This window comes from Conger conger, chromosome 14 (genome assembly GCF_963514075.1).
Source record: "Conger conger chromosome 14, fConCon1.1, whole genome shotgun sequence".
NCBI lineage: Eukaryota > Metazoa > Chordata > Actinopteri > Anguilliformes > Congridae > Conger > Conger conger.
In genome coordinates this window covers 31,036,206-31,060,044 of record NC_083773.1, presented here as the reverse complement: position 1 = coordinate 31,060,044, position 23,839 = coordinate 31,036,206, and the positions used below count along the sequence as shown (strand labels likewise).

Sequence of the window (23,839 nt, the reverse complement as noted above, 5' to 3'; positions counted from 1 at the left end):
GAATGGCATTAAAGGATAATTGAATTGGAATCTCAAGTTGGTTATTGTAATCGGCAACGATTTTTAACAAACGACATGAGGCGTAGACTAAATGCAAAAAGAGGCCAGTTGAGTTCAGAGAGCAAACAGTAGGCTAAACATAAATAAACATTTCATTGGAACAACTTGGACTACATGATGAAACTGGAACTGAATTCTAATTTATTCTTTCCCCTCCAATTCATAGGCCTACATGGTAAATAACAAAAATAAATTAATTGCACGCACGCTTTTTACATTAACGAGGTGCTTTTGTAAACTAGGTAGCGCATTGAGAGGGATATACCGAAGCCTTTTTACCCTACTTAAAACAGGCTATGGATCATTACAGGCACACACGACTAGTGCTCTGACTAGGGGGTAGCGATAGCCGTTACGTCACGCATGGCCATTCACTGCCGTCCATGTTATAGGAAAGTTTAGAGTTAACAGGAAAACCGACGTTTCAGAAAATTGAGGCGATGTCTTTAAGTCGTGGTCTGTAAGATATATGTTGCGCCACTGCTTAGCAGTTAAGCTTGGGAGAAAGTGTTCAATAACCAGCTTGTTAGCGCAACTCATATTTTGTTGCTCGCGGCTATCCACAGGGCTTTGGCTATTTATTAGCCATTTGCCTGCCCGGATTTCTTTTTCTTTTTTGTCTGCTGTTGCTATACGGGTCAGTAGATTTAAGCGATCAGTGTGTGCACTGGGTTCTTTAAAGATGACGACTTCCACAAGCGTGGATAACCAACAGGTCAGCTACACGCAAAGACAATTCATTGTAACTTTTTCTTAAAAACTTTCTCGGCGAGCAGAAGGGCTGTCTCGCATGAACCACCGCGGGACCAGGTTTGGGCTCTGCCACTTCGGAGATTCAGGATGAGAAGACCCAAGGTGTGTCGGATGATTCTGGCGACATGTGTGGGGTCTTTCATCATAGTCGTGTTTTACTTTCAGACCAGCTTAAAACCAGGTAAGTTGTGAAAAGGTACAGCTTTACAAGCAGTAGGCTATTTCAGAATAATAATTGTATTATTATTATTATTATTATTATTATTATTATTAGCAGCAGCAGCAGAAACCTACCAATAGCATGACTACCATGGCAGGCCTAGACTTCTGCTAAGGAATACACATTAATTGCTTATAATTTTGTTGTCTGTATTGCGAAATAGTTAAATTTTTTGTAAAATAATACTTAATAAATATAATTTGCTATGCTTATTGTAAGTTGTACGCTGAACTTGCAGATGCAACAGGCACTAATGGTAGCAATTCCTTTTCCTGATACTGTTATTGGGTAGCCTAGATACCATTTTACAGTGGAATAGTTGCACAAGACTAAGGATGCTAATGTACGGCTAAGAGTGCTGTCCAGTTGCTCCCTTTTCAGTCATGGTCTGTTTTTGTGTCAACAACTATACAGACACTATACATCATTTTGTAAAAATTACAGTTTTCATTCATTGATAGTTCTACCCCTTCCAATCCAGCTTGAACCAAACTATTGCTCCATCCCTCCGAAAACTGAAAATTTTCTGCCTTGTATGTCTTAGTGTTGTGGCTGCTTTTTTCTTTTCTTTTTTTAATGAGCCAAATTACAAGAAAGGCACCCTGGACGTTTTTCGAGCACTGTAATGGAGCGACAGAGATTTGTAGTGCCCTTGTGGTCAATTCCAAATAATTGGCCGTTGAAAGTTGACCAGATAAAGATGTTTCGTACTTGTCAGAATTTGGAAGCAGAATGAGTATTTGAATGATGTTAAATCGCTTCTCTGTTGAAGTCGTTGTATCTCTTGGCTTGGAACTTTGGACAGATAGTGTTCAATCTCTGCATTCACATCTGTTTTCTGTCAGTATCTTGTTTAAAGCATCACATTTATAGTAGGACTGAACTTCTTGCCACATGGGTAAGTTTGATGTGATTCATGTGTTTAGATTATCTAAGGTGGTCTGTTGCTATTTAGGCTGAACTATTGTATGTTCAGTTTTGACATTACTTTCCTTATGGTTACAGATAAAATGCACTGGCTCTATAAGCTCCTTTTTGAGCCAACATGTCAGTCCATGGATGTTGTGGTGATTTCGGCGTCCATTGGACCACATTATTATTATTTTTTTCCAAGTTGATTTGAAAATAGTTCTGTTCAGATATCCCATTTCCAGTAAGGTACTTCTTTGGAAATTTTCCAAATTTCAAAACCCCTTTACTGGTAAACTGAGTCACCTTGAGCCTTGCAGTGTTTGTGGACCGAATGCGTGCCGCATTTGTGAGCTGCTTTGCTGAAACTCCCAGGGCCAGTCAGTCCTTCCCCTCTGCTCAACACAATGGCTGCATTCAGCCTGGCAGAGCAAATTAAGATCACATCGCAGACCTGCTCTGTGCACAGGGGGTATCCCCCCCCGCCCCCCTTGCCTTTTGGGTTAGTTTTATGAATTTCCAAGGTTGCAAGATGTATTTTACTGAAGTTTAACTGAAAATCTCTTTGTTTGGTGACAATGCGTGCTTGTGTTTATATGTGTTACTGAGCGGAGGTTGTGCAGCCGCCTTGAGCTTACAGTACTTGTTGATTAATGAAAGGCCTCATTTCATGCGTCCCCTGGCAAAACGGTGTCGTGTGTTTAATATATTGTGTTCAGTACTGTGAAAAGTATTCAGGAACGTGTCCCAGTTTGGGGGTGGGAGAGACCTCCTCCTCTGCTGTGTGCTCCAGCGGCTGTGCTGCCCTCTCATCGCCCTAGCGCAGTCGGGTCCATTCCAGAGCTGCTCTGTTTCTTCCTCCCCCTTGTGGAGTTGAATTGGTTCCTATGCCCATGGTCCAATGCCTAAGTCCAGTGTAATTATACAGCACATTTGTTCTATTGCTTCGAGCGAGAAGACACGAACGGCCAACGTTTTGTGGTTGTGTCACAAAAATAGCCGTATGTTCGTCCAGAGTCCTGTGACCTCAGGTCCTGTCAGTGGTTGTTGGGACAGGCCACCGATGTTTTGAGAAACTTTTCACTGTTCAGCCACCAGCAATTTAGAGAGAGAAACTCCCCGCAAACCAGACAAGAAAATTCATATGATGAAGGAACATGTTTTGCATCTCTATTTAGTTTTGAAAGCCCCATTCACTTATTTCTGGGTCTAATGCAGTCTCTCACAATTTTTAGCATTTTGCAGTCAGAATCCACAATCACATTGGTTGGGGTCATCGATATGATTATGCAGTATACATGTGCCAGAGAGGTGATGCTCTAAATTAAGTGAAAATGTACAATTTGAAAAATAACCTCATCATAGCCATCTGAACCACTTATTTGTTGTTTATTTGTTTGTTTTTAATTGTATATAATTCTTTATCAGCGAAACTCACTAGCATATATACCATACAGAAACTATTTTCTGCTTAATAATAGAGCAAACAGGTTGCAATATTCGTTATATGTTGTAAACATACAATTCAACTTCACAAGTTAAAATCTGTCCTCATCTGCTACTTCTATGGATTTGGATACTTGGTTGCAGGTTGCATTTGTGCTATATTGTATAACAGGGAAGTAACTACTTCAGCGTTGCCATCAGCATGAGCCAATACAGCCAGACGTGTGTCGGTTATTGATCATTCGTATTGGCTTGGGATGTCCATAGCATGCATTCCCATGCCCAACTATAAGCCAGGAAGACTAGCGTCCAATAGAGTAGCGGATGAATGGAGGCTGGATGGATTATTGAAGCAGATTTGTTTTTTAAATAGTCAAAACTCAGTTGATGTACAGTTGTTGTTTTGTGAATTTCCCGTGGGAACCCATACTTTGAGAGTTATTACCACACAAGCTGCCCAGGTTTTTAGCTTATGTCTACATGTAGAAAGAGGACAAAAAAGCTATGCCATGGTAGCATTTGGCTCGATCTCTATTGCTACTGACTACTGCAGACCAAGCCGGAGCTCTATCCCCCCACTTTTCATACCAGCGCTGTCTGGACTTGAGCGGAGATGCCTGGGGTCATACCTGACCTGACAATGAAGATTACACACACACACACACGCGTGCGCCCAAGCGCACAAAGACAACCTCTTTTTAGGTTTCCTCCACAGGGAGCCACGTTGACACGCATCAGTCAGTGAATAAAAATGTAGGTCTATTTCATTATTGTGTTTTTAAAAATAAGACTTCACTGACTAAATTTTCAAAAAAATAAAAAAATGAATGTCTTGTTCCCCAGCAACATCTTGCATATTGCATTCTCTTATATGTATAATGAATATTCTAGAAATGAAAATGATTTCTGCTCATGAGCGAATGGAAAAACACTAAAAAGTGTTTATCTTGCCAAGGAAAAGCAGGACAAAATTCCCCCAGGTCAACTTGTGGAAACAAACAAAAAATAATTTACGGCAAATCTGGTCTTTTTATTTCTTTGGGCGGAGAGCTTAGGTAAGTTAACTTAAGAGGAAACTAAGCTGAAACGGATGCACTCTGTTTGCCGTATTATTGGGTATTATCAGCTGAAGCAGGGGGGATGCGATGTAGGATCCAGTTGAGAAGATGACCTCTTTGCTGGTCGGAGGGGTGAGCTTTCTGTTGTGGGGCTGCAGTTCAGTGGCGGTTGAAGTGGATGTGAGATCTCTACAGGCTCTGTGCTCACCTGGGATTACATGTTTTTCCTTGCCCATGGTAAAGGAGGTTTTTTTAAAGTCGGTGTGGGATGTTGATGGTATGTAGTCGAGGGGGGGACCAGAGGGGTTGCGAGGGGGCAATGTTGAGAAGGGAGAAAGGAGTCCACAGCCCCCAAGTGATGGATAACTGTGTTTTTGAGAAGTATACAGTTTCGCAATGTGAAGGGGTGAGACACACCCTCAGGAGTAGCTGAAATATAGCACTATTGCCAGTGGTTTAAAAAAACAATGCTACAGCATTAAGCTGTATGAAGATTTTGTACCTTAATATAATAAAAGACTGTGCTTAATTGGCAATGCTTAAACACTTTACAGTGCAGTGGTTCACTTTTGTATACAGTTTGATTCTCTCAACTTTTTCAGTCTCTTGGACTGGTAGACAATCGTCTGCTTGGTGTCCACAGTTTCTAGCCGTCTGTCTGCAGAAGTGCACTCAGCGTAATGGATTGTCCTGTGATTATGCCGGGATCATGATGCAGCACAGATTCCTCCACATGTGAGTTCATGCTTACAGGTTCAATTGCTTCCAGCTGTGTTCATCATAGGAATTAACTGTTGTACTTGGCAAGCATATATATGCCAAAAAGGGCATTTTCCCCTCATTTCTTTCATTTTCCAAACGTACGAGCCCTGAAGCTAGGCTGCCAAGTGATTGCACCTGCTTCCTCCACCATGTCTACTTCCTGCTTCCAGCAGATTTATTCATTCTCTCAGCGATGGCATGGCCAGGCTGGTAGGTGAACTTTACATTTAGTCCACTCATTTATCATTTGAACATTTGAAGGAGCCTGCCCGCAGGTTATTTTTCAGTCGGCTATAAGGACAGCTCTCTCTCCATTGTCTATCCCAGCTCACACGTGGACTAACATTCTCCCTCCCTCAGTGCCCAGAAACGGCCAACAGGATTAAGTGATTACATGTACTGAATGTCATATGTCATATCACATACGCTATCAACGCCACCAGAAAACGCATCTCCTCATAGTGCTGTGTTATCTGCAGTATGGCCCACATCGGTGTGGTTAACCCTGATCAGATGTTAAAAAGTACGTTTAGAAACGGATGCCTGCCATGCGTCGAGCGACATTTTTGTAAAACTCCCACTCGGTGGTAGTGGACATTTAGCGCACATTTACTAGTGAGTCTACATGTGAAGTGGCTGGGTAGAATACTACCAGGAAGGTTTTAAATGGGAACCACTTTTCTACGGTGTCAGTAGAATGAGATTGTGCTTGCACCCCTGGCTTGATAGTGCTGTGGTCAGTTTGTGCTGTGGTCAGTTTGTGCAGTGTCCTGTGTCACGGGTGCCTTGTCTGTGCCTTGTCTGTGCTATGTCGGGTGGGGGTGCCGAACACATTTAAAGTTTACACACACTTCACGCTGCAGAACAGCAAATACTGGCACAGGAAGTTCTGAAAAAGCTGTATGGTACATTTACAATCTGTCATCATGCAATATCAGCGTCATCAATACACCATTTTACTGCATGACTAATACTAATTCTTGAAAAGGCCATTATTCTTTGTGAATAGGCTCGATGTTTTTGTGTGGGCAGAGGCGGGTTTATTTCACAGCAGTTTGTGAAACAGTATCTAGCAAGTCTGCCACACAACTGAATTCAGTAAATGTTTTCCGACACTACATTTTAGTCATCGTATTCTTTGAAGTCTGTGGAAATAACAGTAGTTGGTGCTGTGCTTGCGTGTTTTGCTGGCTCTTTAATTACTTTTCTCAAATGGTGTTTGTGACATTAGCTAGTCTGTGACCTGTCTTTTCCAGAAAGCAAAGGTAATTTGTTGGGTAACCATGGTAAAATAATTATACAGAATACTGGTGCAAATCAAGTTGAGGCGAAGCGGCAAAACCTTTTATTTTTTCTCCCACTAGTGTCCTTTCTTTGGCAGTGTGACAAGAATTGGCCGACTGAAACCACTAAAATAACATCTACACTGCTGCTATGAATATAAAGCAAACCTCTTGTAAAATGGATGAGCTATCCTGACAGCCCGACCATGAAAGCTCGGAGGATACTTTGGTTTTCAGACACAACCAGCTGTGCTGTGATCACCCAGCCGGACGAGCAGACACGGCAGTTTCATTAGCCTGGAGAGTGCGGCAAAATTAAGTGTCTATTTAAAATAATAATAATATTAATCTCTGCCCATCTATTTTTCTCTTTCTTTTTTTTTTTTTACAGTGCTTGTAAAACTGATGTCTGAACTGGTGTTACTGATGTCACATACCACTTCTCCCCCTCTTTCTATCTAATGCAGTGTTTCCAAACTCCAGTCCTCGGGACCCACATGCCAGAAGGTTTTTGTTGTAACCAGTAACTCACACACCTGATTTAATGATTGAACCAGGTGTGTGAGCTACTGGTTACAACAAAAACCTTCTGGCAAGTGGGTCCCGAGGACTGGAGTTGGGAAACACTGATCTAATGCTAACTGATAACAGATGACAACATGAAAAAAATGCAAGGCAATTCATATAAATGAATTGCAGTCTTGAACCTTTGTTACTTGTGACTTGACATGATGGTGCTTTCCACCATATAATTGTTGTGTGTTATATGTGGCTTTGTTTCAGGCGAAAGGTTGTGAGTGAGAGTAAAACTGTAGCTTACCCCCATAAGGGGGACCATATGTCTCCGGCCTTCTGCGAGAGGTCCAATACGGGGCCTCATTAGACCCAGCTCAGTGGGGAACCCTCCCCCCTGCCTTCAACCGCCAACCGGCCAAACACTTCACCCAGTCACCATCGTTTCTGTTGAATTATTTGTGTTTGTTAACCTTTATGGCTTTCCTGTCCCCTCTTTAAGGACCCCTGATATGTGGTACACAGGGTTAAAGAGATGGAGAAACTTTTAAGAGTGGCCCTGGGGTTGAGAGGGGGTCTGTGTGGGTTGGTGTGTCCATGTATCAAAGCGGCTAAAAGTTATTTGGTGGATTCTGAGAGGCTATGATCTTGTACTGTGTTGACAATATTTGGCAATATAAGGCAGGGGATCTCAAACTGAGGTTTGTGTTCATTGTAATAATTCTACATCTTTGCTATATGTTGTATCCTGTAGATATGGATACAACATATATGTCCATGATCTAATGATATCACAATTTAGCTGCACTTCAATGTTCTAGTATGTTAAATGTAGTGCGGGTAGTGCATGCAGCATGAAGGTATCAAAAGTTTTTCATTTTATTGAGTCCAATGTGGGTGGGAAGTGGAGTTTAGCGATACCACGGTCATTTAGGGGGCACATTTGCGGACTCCGGATCTGAGGCTTAATGTGAGGGCTTGGCATTTTACAATAGGGTTTGGCTTGCAATTCCTCAATCCTCAGTCTTATCTAAGAGTGGTTCCCTACTGCGCGCTTTATATAACGCTGCTCTGTTTTTGGCTCAGGAGTTTGCGCCCTTCCTTCCTCCCAGAAGCCTTTTAAAACGGCTCTTGGGTGTCGGTGCCTACAGTTCCTCCCAAAACACTGCTGCCCGTGGTTTTAACAACACCCTGGTCTCATGTTGGGCCCTGGTGGCTCTTGTGGGGTCTTATGGAATTGGCAGTGCCAGGGGGTTTAATGCCAGGGGGTTCAATGCCAGGGCGTTCAATGACATTCAAACGTGGTCTTCTTGCCTTATACTCCCAGCTCCCTCAGTGTAACAGTGTAAATGACAAGCAATGAAAAAAGTCAGCTGATCTGTATGAGTTTACTGCAACAGTGATGCAAGTACAGATGGAGGTCTTTCTATGGTCTGCACTCACAACTGTGGCTTTTGTACTCTCCCAGTTGTTTTTAGGAATGTTGCCAAGTGAGCCATTGTGCGAGTAACTGACTCATTGTAGTTTCCTTGAGATTAACTTATCACCCCAAAACATATTGGCTTTTTAAAGTGTTTCAATTGTTAGAGACTATTTGCTTCCAAAGCTCTCCCAAGATAGGCTGGTGTTCCTGTGTCCAGCGATACTTCCTGGTTCAGGCGACTGCGGGAATCCTCAGATTGTCTGCCCAGTCCTCGAGGCCTACGGTCATGGCATTCAGTAAAGCCAGAAGTGCTGAGTTACATGCATCCCCAAGAGAATGAACTCAAACTGGATTTAGTGCTTAGGCACCAGGTATTTATAGAGAGGAATATTTTGATGTGCTATAAATATTTGAATAGGGCGCGCTTCGTTGTGGGATTAAGGTGAGGAGGACACGCCACCACCAAGGTTGTCCTCTGTGCCACCCTGATATCACTTCTGCTAACTGTAACCTTTAACCTTTTCATGTTCAGACCAGGTCCCGCCAAATACTTTCAGTTGGATCACATCAGAACCCATCAATGCACAGTAGTGCCTGGCAGTCCACACTAGTCACGATAGTTGTACCAGGCCCATCTAGATTTGGTAATGCAGTCTAGGGTTTCTCCCTGGAAAATAATTACTGGAGGAGGAAGTGCTTCTGAAGGCAAGCTTTGGCAGTGTCAAGCGGTGGGCAATGGTATCTGGAATACCATGGAATCTGAGGCTTGCAAACATTAGTTGCTTTTCACCTTTTTGGTTTGAAGGCAGCCCTTATGTCATCTTAAGAATAACGACCTTGACGTTGAGCTACGTCAGTGATGACGGTGCTGGAACCGCGGATGAGTGTGTTTAGGAAGCGCTGTAATCCGGACGTGGTGAAGTAGATGACGTGGCAGTCAGCTCCCACCTCTGCAGTCTCTGTGTTTTAACTTAATCTACGGCTACTCTGCGGTGCAGCTTGGAGACAGGGCCCCAAAGCACCAAAGATTTGTGTTCCAGTCTGTCAAGAGAAATTCCACCCTGGACAAAGAGGAAACACATGTAGCCGTGTGTGTGTGCATGTGCATACGTGTTTTTGTGCGTGTGTGTGGGTGTGTGTGTGTGTGTGTGAGAGAGAGAGAGAGAGAGAGGAAATGTGTGTCTACCACGCTCTATGAGAGGACTAAGAGAACGAAGGTGTGGTAGAGATAATGAGGGCATTAGGAATTCCCAATTAAGATTCACCAGTAGGCCCACGTATGCACGTAGACAGAATTCCATTTATGATCAGTTTTACCGTCAGCCAGCCACACTTTCCAAAGTCAGTCCACCAAGTAATGTTGAGTGCTCTTTGAACGTACCTCTGAGAGGAACCTCAAGAACTGAGAGAGAAATCAGAAGGAGGAGAAAAGGGTTTGAGAATGGCTGAGGAACGGCCACTGCGGAAAAACGTCTCCCAGAAACTGACCTCTGGCCATAAACGGGATACTGTCTACAAATATAATCAAATTCAGTTCAACTTCATTTATCTAGCAGTGTTTTTACAGAGACCCTGGAAATACAGCTGTACAGTGGAAATACAAAAGAAAATTGGTCAAAGGCCCAGGCCTGATCCCAAAAGCAAGTAATTCAGGAGGAAATAAATCTCCCCAGTGGGTTGAAAAACACACAGTGGCGAGGAAAAAACTCCCCAATAGGAAATCTCGAGAGGAACCTGGCTAAAGAGGCCTGGCTGGCCTGGCGTAACAGTTAAGATGGAATGAATCGTAACAGAAATATAATGAGGGTGGGATCCCCCTAACATAGAAAATTATAAAATGGATGCTAATGTACTTGTGTGAACCCACTGCCTGAATAGATGTGTACGTAGCGGTGAAGCGGTGTTAGCCTGGCCGCTTGAGTGCCTTGTGATGAGTTATGCTCCTCGGTATTCTCCGTTGTTGATAAGACATGTTTGCCTTTCATAACCAGTCATGCTCAGAAGTGAGTGAGGGTGGCCTGTAGCGTAGTGGTTCAGGTAAATGACTGGGACACACAAGGTCGGTGGTTCTAATCCCGGTGTAGCCACAATAAGATCCACACAGCCATTGGGCCCTTGAGCAAGGGCCTTAACCCTGCATTGCTCCAGGGGAGAATTGTCTCCTGCTTAGTCTAATCAACTGTACGTCGCTCTGGATAAGAGCGTCTGCCAAATGCCAATAATGTAATAATGTAATGTAGCGGCCTGCTTGTTGTAGTCAGATTTATGATGCCCTTACATTTGCATCCTTCAGATTCAAGATTCGGGGATGCTGTAGGGCTGTGAGTGCTACAGGTTGTCCATGGAACAGAACCGGTACAGATACTGCAATGTCAGGCTGCATCAGAGAGCAGAACAGAACCGGTACAGATACTGCAATGTCAGGCTGCATCAGAGAGCAGAACGTGCAGGACCTCTGCCCGCTTTCTGACCTACAGCAGGGGACGCCGGCACAGGGACCGCTTTCAGGAGGGTGAAAGTGCAGTAATGAAAACGGGCCCTACCACACCCTGTTACACCCCCAAAGGCACGGCAGCACCTGACTCACTCTGCCAGCCCGGTACCGACCCACGTGAACACAGACGCACGCTGATACACTGACCGTCACACACCGCAGGCATGCACACACGTGGTTGAACAAGTGTCGATTGTGTGCAAGCGAGAAAATGTGAGAAATGGTCGTTTGCAGTGGCTGTTGCTATTGGCTGTACTGAACGCTTGCAAGAGGCCTGAAGTTTGGCACAGCTTTTCAGATAACGGCCAGATCAGTTCTGCACAGATGCTGCTTGGAATGGCTCTTTCCGGTGCAGCTTTCGTATTTACAGGAATACAACAATCTAAAACCCTTTGGACCGAGCTCATATTACTGAGCACTCTGGCTGAACAACTCATTTTGATCATTGAAAAATTCTACCTGACAGTATATGGCTTTTTTATTATTTCATTAGCGTTTTTCTATGTGCTCGGACCCTATTGTGTTTGTTCAATTTTTTTCTTACCTAAAAGTGTTTGCTCAGCAAAAAACTACATCGTAGAGCAACATAATTTGTGGATTAGGTTCGCATTTCCACTTGGAACTAAAAAACGTACCCAGGTTTGCCAGAGGATAGCAATATAGGAAGTGAAATTGTAAAAAGATTTTGGGCTATAACTTTCAAACCATTTGGTCATCATATTTTTTCCTCAGATTCCTCAGAACATTTTTTTTCTCCTTCTAGTCCATTTGACGTATCAACACGGACCTTACATTAGTTTGTTCTGTTGACTTTCCTTTAAAAAAGTATTATAAAGAATGTTGATTCTTCAAAAAACATGGCCATAGTAAGTCAATAAAAATTGATGTCACTGTGACTGGTTTAATGGAAGTTGAACTTCAGTAGCTATATTGACAATCCCATCCTGAGCAAAAGTTCCTCATTTCTAATGAACTATATCTTTACCTTTTGTGTCACCGCCATCTTGGATTGCCACCATTTCTACATACTATTAGCCATTTTCCTCTGTTTCCTGTTTTGGCCTAACCACAGGGGTGAAACCGATTAAACTTGGCTCGTTAGCTGCTTTTTCTGTCTTAATTTGAACATATAAAAAGTTTGTGCATTCATTCATATACTCTGTGTTGCCAAATTGTTGTTTGTGGTGATTGGACCCTGATAATTGCAGCTTGCAGGTAACTTTTACATGTTGACCCTACATACAGAGTCTGCCCAGTCATCTTTGGCATTAAGCATATTGATTGATTAAGTCGTAATAATGAAAGGAGACCCCTCCAGGAATCATTGGGGGAGGGGAGACGCCGCTGAGTTTGTGAGCGTGTCTGAACTTGCCCCCTGGCTCGGGTGGGGAGGAATGTGGCCCATTAAACCAGCCTCCCAGCTGGTGAGAGGAGAGGTGCTGTCTGAGGGAGATGGCCTCCTCCAGCTCACATTGGAAAGCCCCAAACAGCCCAGGGTGAGGGCACAGTGTCTGCCCTAGCAAGAAAGACCAAAATATAAATCTGTTGACTTTGTGCCGCTCCCTATGTTAAGCCAGCTGAAGGCTATGTCCTGCTCCTAATGTAGCGCATATTTACATTCACATTGATGTTAATAAACCCCGTTATTCAGTGCAACTTACACAAGTACCTACAAGAAACAGACAGTGCTCCTGCTAACTCATCATGTCACAACCAATAGTAGTTATCAGTACACGATCTTAAAATATGAAGTTAGAAGCTGTGGTTTCTGCAAGATTTAGAGCAAATATTTTTCATGGATGTAGGTTTGATTTAATATAGATAGAGTTAGTAGATTCGTGTGACCAATGTGCATTAGGTGAGCCAAAGTTCAGTTTAAATGATGTGTTTTCAGCCTGTGCCAGAAGATGGGCACAGTCTGCTGACTAGCGGGGAGCTCATTCCACAATCATTTATAACGGCGCTCAGACCCTTCCACAGGAAAACAAGAAGGCATTTTAGGAATGTGATTAAAGCTTAATTAGTTTGACTAAAGTAAGAGGATAGGGATGAATATGAATAAGTTCCCCTCTCTGTGGCTCTGGGGGCGGGGGGTTAGGTGTAGGAGCGTCCAGCCTGCTGAATGAATAAGCGTTTTCATGCGGACATCTTTCACCAGTCCTTTATTGAAAATGAGCGGATGGGGGGCACGCTGTCCTCTTCAGCACTGCCTCTTTTGTGTCCGTTAACCACAGCATTAGCATTCTCCTCTGCGCTCTTTCAGTCTTTCACCGCGTCTCCGTTCCACCGCCAGTAATACGCACCAGCGCGTGAAACCTCATTACACTTACGGCCGTTTGATCATAAAATCATGTCTTTTTTACGGTTTTAAATGTGTCACGGATGTGGTACCGTACCTGCATGTAAAAAGGAAAGTGGCTGGATTCCTCTCTTTGTAGTTGAGAGAAACTCCTGAAGAACAGGAGGAATAATCTGGAGGGAAGCAGCTCTGTGAACGAGGCCCTGAAGGCCTTTCATAGCCCAATGATTGACTGGGCTTTGGGGGGCTGAAGGAGTGAGTGGGTCACATATTGGAATTTTGGAAAAACAGATGGATAATGGATAGTGCTGTCGTGCAGTTTGGGAACTCGAACTGAAAATCATAAAGTCTGCCCCTGCGGATACCTTCTGACGCCGAAGATGTTGTTGGTGACCGCTTCATAATCATTCATAATCATTTTGAAATGTGCCTGCTTTTAAGTCATGTGATGACGTGATGACCTCGTCATAGTTGCTCATTTATTTATTAATTTTTTTTTTTTTTTTTTTTTTTTTTTTTAGTCCAGTTTTTGCAGTATTTATGACTTTCATTAAAGCAAGCATGTGCATTGTGCACCTTGAGATTGTGCTTTCCGCACAAGCGTTTTTTGTCCTGAGAGGATGGTATGGCCCGAGTTAAAGCAATTAAACCCGCTGTCTGACTTCCCTAGGCAAACACGGCTGGCAGTGCTTTAGCCGTGCTGTGAAACCTAACCCTGGCGTTGGGAGCAACTGTCTTCCATTAACGCTTAATCTCTGGCCGAAACCTGAAGCCACACAGACTCTGGCAAAAAAGCTTGGAATTTCATGGAAGGTGGAACCCTTTTGGCCTCTGTCAACGTGACCATGTTGTGAAATCCCCTGGACCTTATCTCATGTTGCCCAATCCATAAGTAGCCACTGGAAATAGTCTAGAAACTAGGCGTGTTCCTGTTTTCTAAGAAACGTTATGAAGTTAGTTTTTTTTCTTTTTTTTAATTACCTGCTATCGGTTACTTTGAAACGTTGAGATGCCCCTTTAATTCATTTAGCCAGTTAATGGAAAAATCATTCAGGCTGAAATGGAGGTGAATCCCGCTATGATTCTTCATGTTCTGTCACTCGGACGTGGCCAATTCCATACATAAAGTTTGGTCGAAATAAATGAATGCTGAGAAGTCGGGGAAAATACAAATGGAAGGTCAGCTAATGAAGGCAGGGTCCGGTAGGCATTTTTATTTTCTTCAGTTAGATGAGAAATAGGCAGCAGACACTGGCAGTCCTGTTCGACTGGCCGGACTGCTGGCTGAGCAGAGATGTGGAAAAATAGGCTGTTGACTCGTGCGCGCCCACACTGTGCCCTTCTGTCAGGGCCAATGCTGATGCCAGTCGCTGTGGGCAGCACAGCCCCTGGGGCCCCCCTTCTCCTGGTTCTGCCTCTGCTTTCACCCACATCAGGAAGAGGGTGGACTGGCACATTAGAGCTGGCACAACCACCTCTTATTCGCAGGACTCTACCTGGGCACGTAGAGCCTCCATTTAAAGATCAACAGTGTGAAATTTGGATTTGTCATCTTTTTTTAATGGATGGAGCGACAGTTTTTTTACTGTCATTTATTCCGATAAAGAAAGACCACAGCTGAGAAAGCCCCATGTCAGTTTTGTTGCATTTTAATGCCAAAAAAGCAAAATGTGATTTAAAAAACAAGATTTATATTTCCCATGAGGATCTCCTCCATTTCTCACTCTCTAACATTAGAGGCTTGTTGGTCCCAGTGCAGTTAGATCATTACTGCAAGTGCCAATCCCACACCATACTGCTTGGCGCAGAAGTATTTAGACTCCCCACTCAGAATCCAATCCTATGGCCACACTTTATGCATTTTTTTCACAGATGGAAATGAAAGCAGGTTTCAGTGTTTACTTTGAAATAGATTCATTTTGCATAACTGCTCATGTGATATTTGTATTATTGTCGTCGTATTGGGTTTTGATCAGGAGGGCAGTGGTCATTGAGAGTGTGATTCTTTCTTTTTTTGTACCAAAGATCCTAACTACTTCTCTATAGGCACAGCATTGCAAAATAATAGTTAGAGCCCAACAGTCTTTTAGGGTATGCGTGTGAGTAAAGGTACTGGTCTTTCGAAACAAGATGTGACTCCATTCAGTAAGTGCATTAGGATGAAATAACCACAGATGGCAGAGGCTATCTTTGGACTCTTAACTATGTGAACATGATGAACCACGATCACTTCCTCTTTGCTGTTAACTTCCTGTTGAAATGTGGGGTGAAATGTCCAGGGTCGCAGTACTGTGGGCAAACTGTGCTTGGTGCTGAATTTTGAGTTTGATACTGAGCATCTCACTTTCTCAAAACTATGGATTTGTCATGAAAATATTTGTGTTCATGGTTAGTTGAAAAATGTATGTTGTCTGATTTAACTGGCCAGTGACATCACGGTGTGAATGTTTCCTCCTGGTCTTATTGAATTTTAGTCTAACCGTTTGTACTTATTTCATGTCACATCTTTTATGTTTCAGAATAGACTATAATCGGTTTTAGTCTACCTAACAATGTGCAGCCACAATACAGTCGTCTTGGGTTGGTTTACACAGACTGATGATTAGGCATTATATGATGCTCATATAAACCCTTCTCATGCTATTGTCAGTTCAGTCCTCAAAGGTGAGACATTCAGATCCTCAGTGCACTTCAGGTCCCCAGCGCCTGTACCCCCTGCCTTTCCTGCTCTGTGTCCACACATTAAAATATTTTTGTATTAAAGGGGCAGTTCAGCCAAAGTATGCTTTCACTTACTACGATCTAATCATCCAGATACTTTTCATTTTGGAGATTATAAGAACTTTTTGGATACAGTTCACCATGATATAATGGACCTCTCCGTGTCTCGTCTTTCATGTTCATGAATGCGGCAACATTACGCAGTTTCCATTACACAGTTTGGTAAGTTACTGATCAAAGTAGTGCAACACTTCTCCCAAGCACGTCACCCAGAATCCTGGTGTGCTTTGGTGGAAACTTGTACGTGCTTGCTCATGCAATGAACTAGTTCTTGATGAAATGTGCATTTTTTTTTATCTCCGAGTAATTATGTCAGTATCCAAAAAGCCGTCAAATCTTGACAATTATTCACATCTCAGCAAAAATAGCTGGATGTTTAGATAGTATGTGAAATGTTATTATTGGGTGAACTGCCCCTTTAAGATGCACCAATTTATAGCGATTTATAGCAACAACTGAAGAATGACGGCATATTAACACGGTGAACATTCTGCCAACTGTTCATAATTTCCTCATTCTTTGGTAATGTGGTGTAAAGCCAACTCACCGCCACACTGGAGCAATAATTAACGACATCTCCAACTTTTCTTTTTAGGCCCATAGGTAATATGGGCCTAAAAACTGTTAGCCAATAGGATCACTTTTAATTGTAATTTGATCTCAAAATACCACAATTTTATGTTTGTAAATGGTGGTCGTGCTTTAAGAATACTGCTCTTTAAATGAAGGGTTATTGAAAAATGCACTTAGCCATATTTTTTGCTATGTTGTGAAACTGGGTCCCGACCAGTTCCCCTGGAGGAAGTGAAGCAATGAGACGGTGTATAATCCTGGCAGAACTTCCCGTGTAAAGATTTTTTCTTATGGGATGCAGTCGAGGTGTCACTGAATTATCACTCCCTCCCTGCGTGCAGCATGCTCCTGACCAGTCTCATAGTCATAGGAGCGTGGCCAGTCCTGTGTTGACCTGCGCCAGTTTCGTTTAAGGGCACCTGGTACTTTTTTATAAAACTTTCCCCCTCACCGTATGTAATTAAAGGTGTTTTCTGCATCCAGCTGAATTGCAGTTTCTGTCAGACGGTGGAAAATTCCAGTACGTGAGACTCCATGGCCAAAGTGCAGGGAGTTGATTATTACACCGTTTCCCTAACACTTTTGAAACAAGGCGACATTTATCTTGTATAATTTATTCCACCAGAGGTATTCACAGGCTGCTTGCTCATAGGTTTTTTAGATTAATTTGTATCTGCCAGAATATTACTGCTTAGTATTCTAGGGGAAATATTGCTTTACCAGAATTTTAAATGGCTCTTTCATAGCATCCATATCCACAAAAGAATAACTTAACTAGACATTTGTGCATTGGCATTTCAAAAATCAATAAGAACAAAAAAACAAAAAAGCAGAAGCATGGCCTGCCAATAGAATGACAGAATAAATGGATAAAAGCAGCCATTGCCTTCCCAGCCTTGATAAAAACAGCATAGACCATGTTGCCCTTTTCTATAAAACCACCAATTCCACATTTTGGCTTTGGCTAAGAAACTAGTTTAAATCTGTAACGGGGACAAAAGCAGCTACATGTGCAATTATTTAGACAATCACATAGGCGGTTTGAGGGAAACATGTTGTTTAAAGTTTCTCATGATCATGGGGGTTTGGTTTAAAAATGGGAACGGCACATACAGTGCCAGTGTGATATGTATAACATGTGGTGGGGTTGGCTGAAGGTTTGTAATATTGAATGCACCTCGTGAAATTATTGGTGGGCTAACTAACTATTTTGATGTGTAGAAGTTGAGGCGATCGCTTGAGGTGATACTTTTATGATACTTTATTTGATTTCACTTCTCCTTCCCAAATTTTCAAGCGTCACATGTCTAAAGTTTCTTCATCAAATGAACCTGGTTCCTGTTTAAGTGTTCACGCTATCTTGAGTTTGTCGAAAAAGTCTATTTTTGATCGTCGTCCCTGATATCGGATTGCTTCATGCAAGTTTCTGATGGTTTCTTTCGCCTGACTAGGTCCTGACAAGAAATTCACATCAGAATGTCAACTTGGCTCGTCTCACTGAACGATAAGGTTATGGGTCTGGCAAGTGGGACTACTGTTGAGTTTGCTTCAGTCTGACCTTACTGTAATTACTGTAAGCATCACTTTATATAGCTATATAGCCTACATAACAATTTCATCTTTCAGTTGTTTAGCTTTTGGGGTTGACCATTCAACAACCATCCATTTCAATTGACAAGAAACAAGACATAGACATTCACAACAGTGTGCTTTGATCGTCATCTTTTTTGTTTACCGAGTCTGTCTTGTGGCTACTGTTGGGCAGTGTTTCTACAGAGCTTCACCATGATCCAAAACCAGCATGAATCTCCCACACATACTCCTCCCAATACCGACTGGCCCAAAAACCTTGGACATTTCTGTCCAGAACTTTAGGTTTCCTGTCTGCCTACACAAGAAGACAAATTTAACATTTTTCATGGTAAACACAAACACACACCCCAAGAAAATTGATGCTTAACCTAAGCCAGTGTTTTATTAATAAACCGTATCATGACCATAGATACAATAATAGTCAGAATGTACTTGGTGCCTTAATTTTCATTGTTTACATTTTTTAAAAATTATACAGAGAATTTGCTATCGCTGAACAGAAGACAAGACATAAAATTAGTGCTCTCACTGTCTTTCTAAATCTCTCTCTGACTCTCTCTCCCTCACACACACGCGCACACACACACACACACACACACACACACACTCAGAGCTTCTCTGTGGATGCTGTAGACCAGTTTTCCAGTCAGGCTTCCCCCTGAGCGTGTACGGTTATAATGATGCAGTGTTGGCTGCACACTGTATCTGTACTGTATGTGCTGGAGGGGGAGGGAAGGAGAGGGGCCTGCTGCACACCACAGCTCCTCTGAGACCAAGAGGGCTGTACCTCTCTCTCCAGAGCCATCTCCCTCTCTCTCTCTCTCTCTCTCTCTCTCTCTCTCTCTCTCTCTCTCTCTCCTGTACCTCTCTCTCCAGAGCCATCTCTCTCCCTCCCTCTCTCTCTCTCCCCCTCTGTCTCTCTCTCTCTCCCTCCCTCTCTCTTTCTCTCTCTCCTGTACCTCTCTCTCTCCCTCTCTCCTGTACCTCTCTCCAGAGCCATCTCTCTCCCTCTCTCCCTCTCTCCCTCTCTCTCCTGTACCTCTCTCTCCAGAGCCATCTCTCTCTCCCTCTCTCCCTCTCCCCCTCTGTGTTTCTCTCTCTCCCCCTCTCTCCCCCTCTCTCTTCTGTACCTCTCTCCAAAGCCATCTCTCTCTCTCCCTCCCTCCTTCCCTCTCCCCCTCTCTCTCTCTCTCTTTCTCTCTCTTTCTTCTGTACCTCTCTCTCCAGAGCCATCTCTCTCTCCCTCTCTCCCTCTCTCTCCCCCTCGCTCTCTCCCTCCCTCTCTCTCTCTCTCTCTCCCATCTCTCTCTCTCTCAATTCAATTCAATTCAAGTGGCTTTATTGGCATGACCATTCCATTTACAGTGTTGCCAAAGCATTGTTGTATTAAAATAAAAATATAATAACAACAGTAGTGATAATAAAAATAAAAAAATAAAAAAATAATAATAATGACAGTGAAGACAGAACAATAACAACCAGCAGACAACAATCAACAACGGTGCTGGTTATAGGAACAGACAAATGTGAACACACATAGGGTGGAGATCCAGTAGATTTGGAACTACACACTGTCCCTCGCATCATGGCAGTCTTTGACAAACTGGCCCGCCAGAGGAGCTGTTTGCCCCTCTCCTAGTATTATAGTCAGTTTATCTGTGTTGCTTAATGAGTCTAAATCAGGTATTATTTTTGAAAGTTTTTTGAAAAAGTGGGCCCTTTTGTGAATTTATCACAATGAAGGAGAAAGTGCATCTCTGTCTCAACCTCACCAGTCGTGCAGTGACCACAAATGCGTTGGTCTCTTGGCAGCCATGATTTGCCTCTGCTTTGTATCTTTGACGGTGTAAAGATATTCCGCTAATTCATAATCTCTCTTTAGGTTGAGGTAGCATTCTAATTTGGATTGTGATTTGGTTTGGTTACTCCAATGTTCCAGATATGTTTTCTTACTTTGTTCCATAATTTGGGTAATTTTGGTTTGATTTTGGAAAGCAGTGTTGGTCTGAGAATCATGGGTTAGTGTGTTAGTTAACCTCAGAACCAACTGGCAAAGGGGACTGGTTTTAGGGCTGACCTCTTTTGTATGCTTGAAACTTTATGGTGTTCTCAGCACTAGATTTTAGGTGGATCCAGAATTTCAAGGATCTTTTTGTATGTTTAATGCAAATGAAAATCTATCCTAATTCTGCCCTGCATGCATTTGTGGGTGTTTGCCTTTGGATTCTGAGAATGTTTCTAATAAATTCTGCATGCAGGGATTCAGTGGGATGTTTATCCCATCTAGTGTAGTCTAGCTTACTGAGTGGACCCCATACCTCGCATCCATATAATGCCATTAGCATTATATGGCATTATATTATCTCTCTCTCTCTCTCTCTCTCCCCCCACTTCTGTTGCATCTTTTTCTATTCCTTTCTCCATCTCTATGGTTCTATCTTCCTCCCTGTAATTGTAAAGAGATCCTATTCCATGCTGGCACGTAGGCAAAACCAATATCACAGCTTCTCACAGCAATGCCCTGACTCATACTCCCTGCTAACAGAGGCAGAACCTGCAATATGTGAAAAAGTCTGGGGACAATGAAAAGATGGCAAGCAGTTAATTTTGCAGGAGGTATCGTTGGGTTTGAGGATTGAACCACCGACCTTGCGGTCCCAGTGCCGATTCATGTTTAATACTGATCAGAGAGAATTTAATCAGTTTTTCAATCTTTTTGTTATCCATATGGAGTCATGCTTTTTTTTGTACTGTCATACTATAATTCATCTGTCCATGCTTATTCTTTTTGACTAATATTCAGTTCCAAAATAAAATTTGTATATGAGATGCCCCATCAGTGCATCCCAATTAAAATTAATTGTATGGACCTTCCCATGCAAGCTCCTTTTTGACTTTCCTTACTTTCATTATTGTCAAATATTAATCTTGCACACACCCTTGTTTTACACCAATCTGCTTGGTGAACTCCATTTTGTACATTTGTACTTAAGGAGCGTTCGGCTGTGTGAGCTGTGTTCAGCGGCTCTTGGTGTGTCCCCAGTTGATGACATCACGGTGCGTTTCTGTGTTTCCAGCTGCAGAGCAGGGCAGTAGGCGGACGGACTGGCAGGGGAAGTCCGGGAGGAGCCCGCTGCAGACTCTGTATGAGGGAGACCAGGTGAGGCTCACGCCCGCTCTGCTCTACATCACCATGGCAACAACACCGCTTCCATCTTCTCTGAACAACAAACGGGGCTTTGCATCTACTTTGCTTGTGTTTTGATAACCTTTAAGTTTTCAGTTTATGGGGTTTGAATGTCCCATTAATTTTGCAAATTACATAACTCAATAGCGTTCTGATGTACATTCTGTGTTCCCAAAAAGAGACATAAAGCCCTGTTCATGAACGGTGCATCGTAAGAAGCTATGTATGTATGATACGAAAGAATACAAGGAAAAGGCCATAAGAATTACTTAAAAGTGATTCCTCTTCAAACAAAAGCAAACAAAAAAAACAAAAAGCATCCCATTTTATTTTAGACTGTAGAGATCTGGGCTGGCAAAAACAGATGGTACAGATATAAACGGTGAATGTCAGTAGAAAGGGCATCACGGTTATAAAAAGGAGGCTAGTAATGACAGATATACAACTGTTTCTGCAAGAGCAGCCTGTGTTATTGCATTTTCAGCCTTCGTACTCTCTCAGAAAAACACTCTGGAAAAAAAGCTCTTCTAATCCAGGGAATGAAGAATGCTCTTACCAGAGGGACTTTCAGGATTTTTAAATCGTTTCTACCTGCTGGGGGGTCATGGCTACCACAGCACAGACATGTCCAGGCTTTCCTTTACAGAAAAACTGAAATAAGAGTGACATTGAGCGAGAACTGGGGTGAATATCTTATGTGATGAATAATAAAGGTAATTTACTTATTTGCACTCAACAACATTGCTATGTTTGTTATATTCCGAGCTTTTCATTTCATTTCCAGCTTGATAACGTTGCTGCACGACTCTTTTTCGACTTGCACGGTGTTAATAGAGGTTTGACACAACAGTGACTGTCGGTGTTCTGGTCTTTTTTTGGTGGTCATAAATGTGTAATATGAGGCATGGTAACATTTTTCATTAGCTATAACCCCTTTTTAAGTATGTCCTTGAGGTGTTTTTTAGTATAAAGCTGCAAAAACTCCATCTATCTCAACAGCAGCTGTGACATTTCAGTTGAAATTAAGTGAACAAAGAACCACTTTCACTGCAGATTTTTATTTAACAGACTAGTAATTTATGAATTTATTAAAAACATTCCCCTTTTATTTCGGTAACCAGGTAACCAGGGCCTGGCATTTAAATTAAGAATGAGGACAATGAAGTGCAGGGGGAAAAACGTTTTTTTTAATCTTTTTTTTTGCTAACAAATGGTCGGATTGATTGAATTATGGCAAGAAAACAAGAGCCTGAGGTGCTTAACTGAAATAAAAACAGGAATACATCAGTTATGTGAAACGTGGCATGAATACCATTTTGGTCGTCTAAAGCAGGGGTGTCAAACTCCAGTCCTGGAGGGCAGCAGTGTCTGCTGGTTTTTGGTGCGTTTCAGCACGAGAGATACATTTCAAAGTCTTTCTTTGGCGAAAGAGTCCACACACTTTGTTCTCAAGGCCTTAATTGGCTGCTGATTGAAAGGAAACCACAAATACCAGCAGACACTGCAGCCCTCCAGGACTGGAGTTTGACGCCCCTAGTCTAAAGCAAGCCACAGAAACCATGTTGGTTGAGTACTGGAACTTCCTATTCTGTTAAAGCCCCTTCATAAAGAACCATGTACGTGGAAAGTCTGAGTGGAAAGAAGATTAATTCTTGGTTTAGGATGATTCACAGGTTTGAAATGGAAACCATTGAAAAGGGAAGAAATTAGACCTACTTTCTTCAAACTCCTTGCTGCTGATTTGGGAGGGATTAGCAGAGCCATTTTTATATGCTTGTCCACGATCTATCATCCAAAAAGTAGAATAGTAGAGGTAGTAGGCTAAGTATACAGTATTAACTGTATTGTGCGCCAAAAAAGAAAACGTCCACTTCTCACTCTGTAGTCAATGCAATTTTATTTATGTATTTATTTGGTATTGAATTTATGAGTTCTGTCATGTGTTGACTTGTTGTTATTGTAGTTCATGTTAATCTGTCTGTTCCACTGGGACTGGAGGGGTTGGGTAGCTTGGATAGTGGGTGGTCCGTTTCAGCAGTTGTCAAAATGCTGAGTTATGAAAACAACAACAACCACAACAGGGGCAGCAGCACAGTGTTCCACAGACGCCTCTCTTCTCTCATTCGCCCTCAATTCCGGTGCTTGTGGAATCCCACGTGTGCCGATGAGTTACTACGGTAACAGGTTTCACAGTCGGAGTAGTCTGAACTTTGACCCGCTGGCAACCAATGACGAGACCCTGAAACCCCGTGGCTCCCAGCGACTGATGCAGCTATTAAACAGTGAGCAAGTCCCCTAGCCGTTTGACCAAGGGCTTTGTAATCCTATTTGAGGCTGTGACCTGAGATCTAGTGATATGGAATAGACTGGTGGATGTCAAACTTCCCTGTCCAGATGCTGGCTGTTTGTTTGTTTAAGCTCATCTGTGCTTAAGTGCCGGATACATTAGTCTTCTTTGAAAGGGGCCGCCATTACCTTCTCCTTC

The 23,839-nt window shown here is 42.7% G+C and overlaps 1 protein-coding gene across 1 annotated transcript in view; it reads left to right on the top strand.

Moving 5' to 3' along the window:
* The first annotated feature begins 410 nt into the window (after window positions 1-410).
* The window catches only part of si:ch211-236h17.3 (carbohydrate sulfotransferase 11), a 29,277-nt gene continuing 5,848 nt past the window's right edge, over window positions 411-23,839 (top strand). The window contains exons 1-2 of the mRNA XM_061219755.1: window positions 411-994; window positions 21,245-21,327. Of these exons, the coding sequence (XP_061075739.1) occupies window positions 901-994; window positions 21,245-21,327 (177 nt within the window). The 5' untranslated portion in view covers window positions 411-900. The remainder of the gene's footprint in view (window positions 995-21,244; window positions 21,328-23,839) is intronic.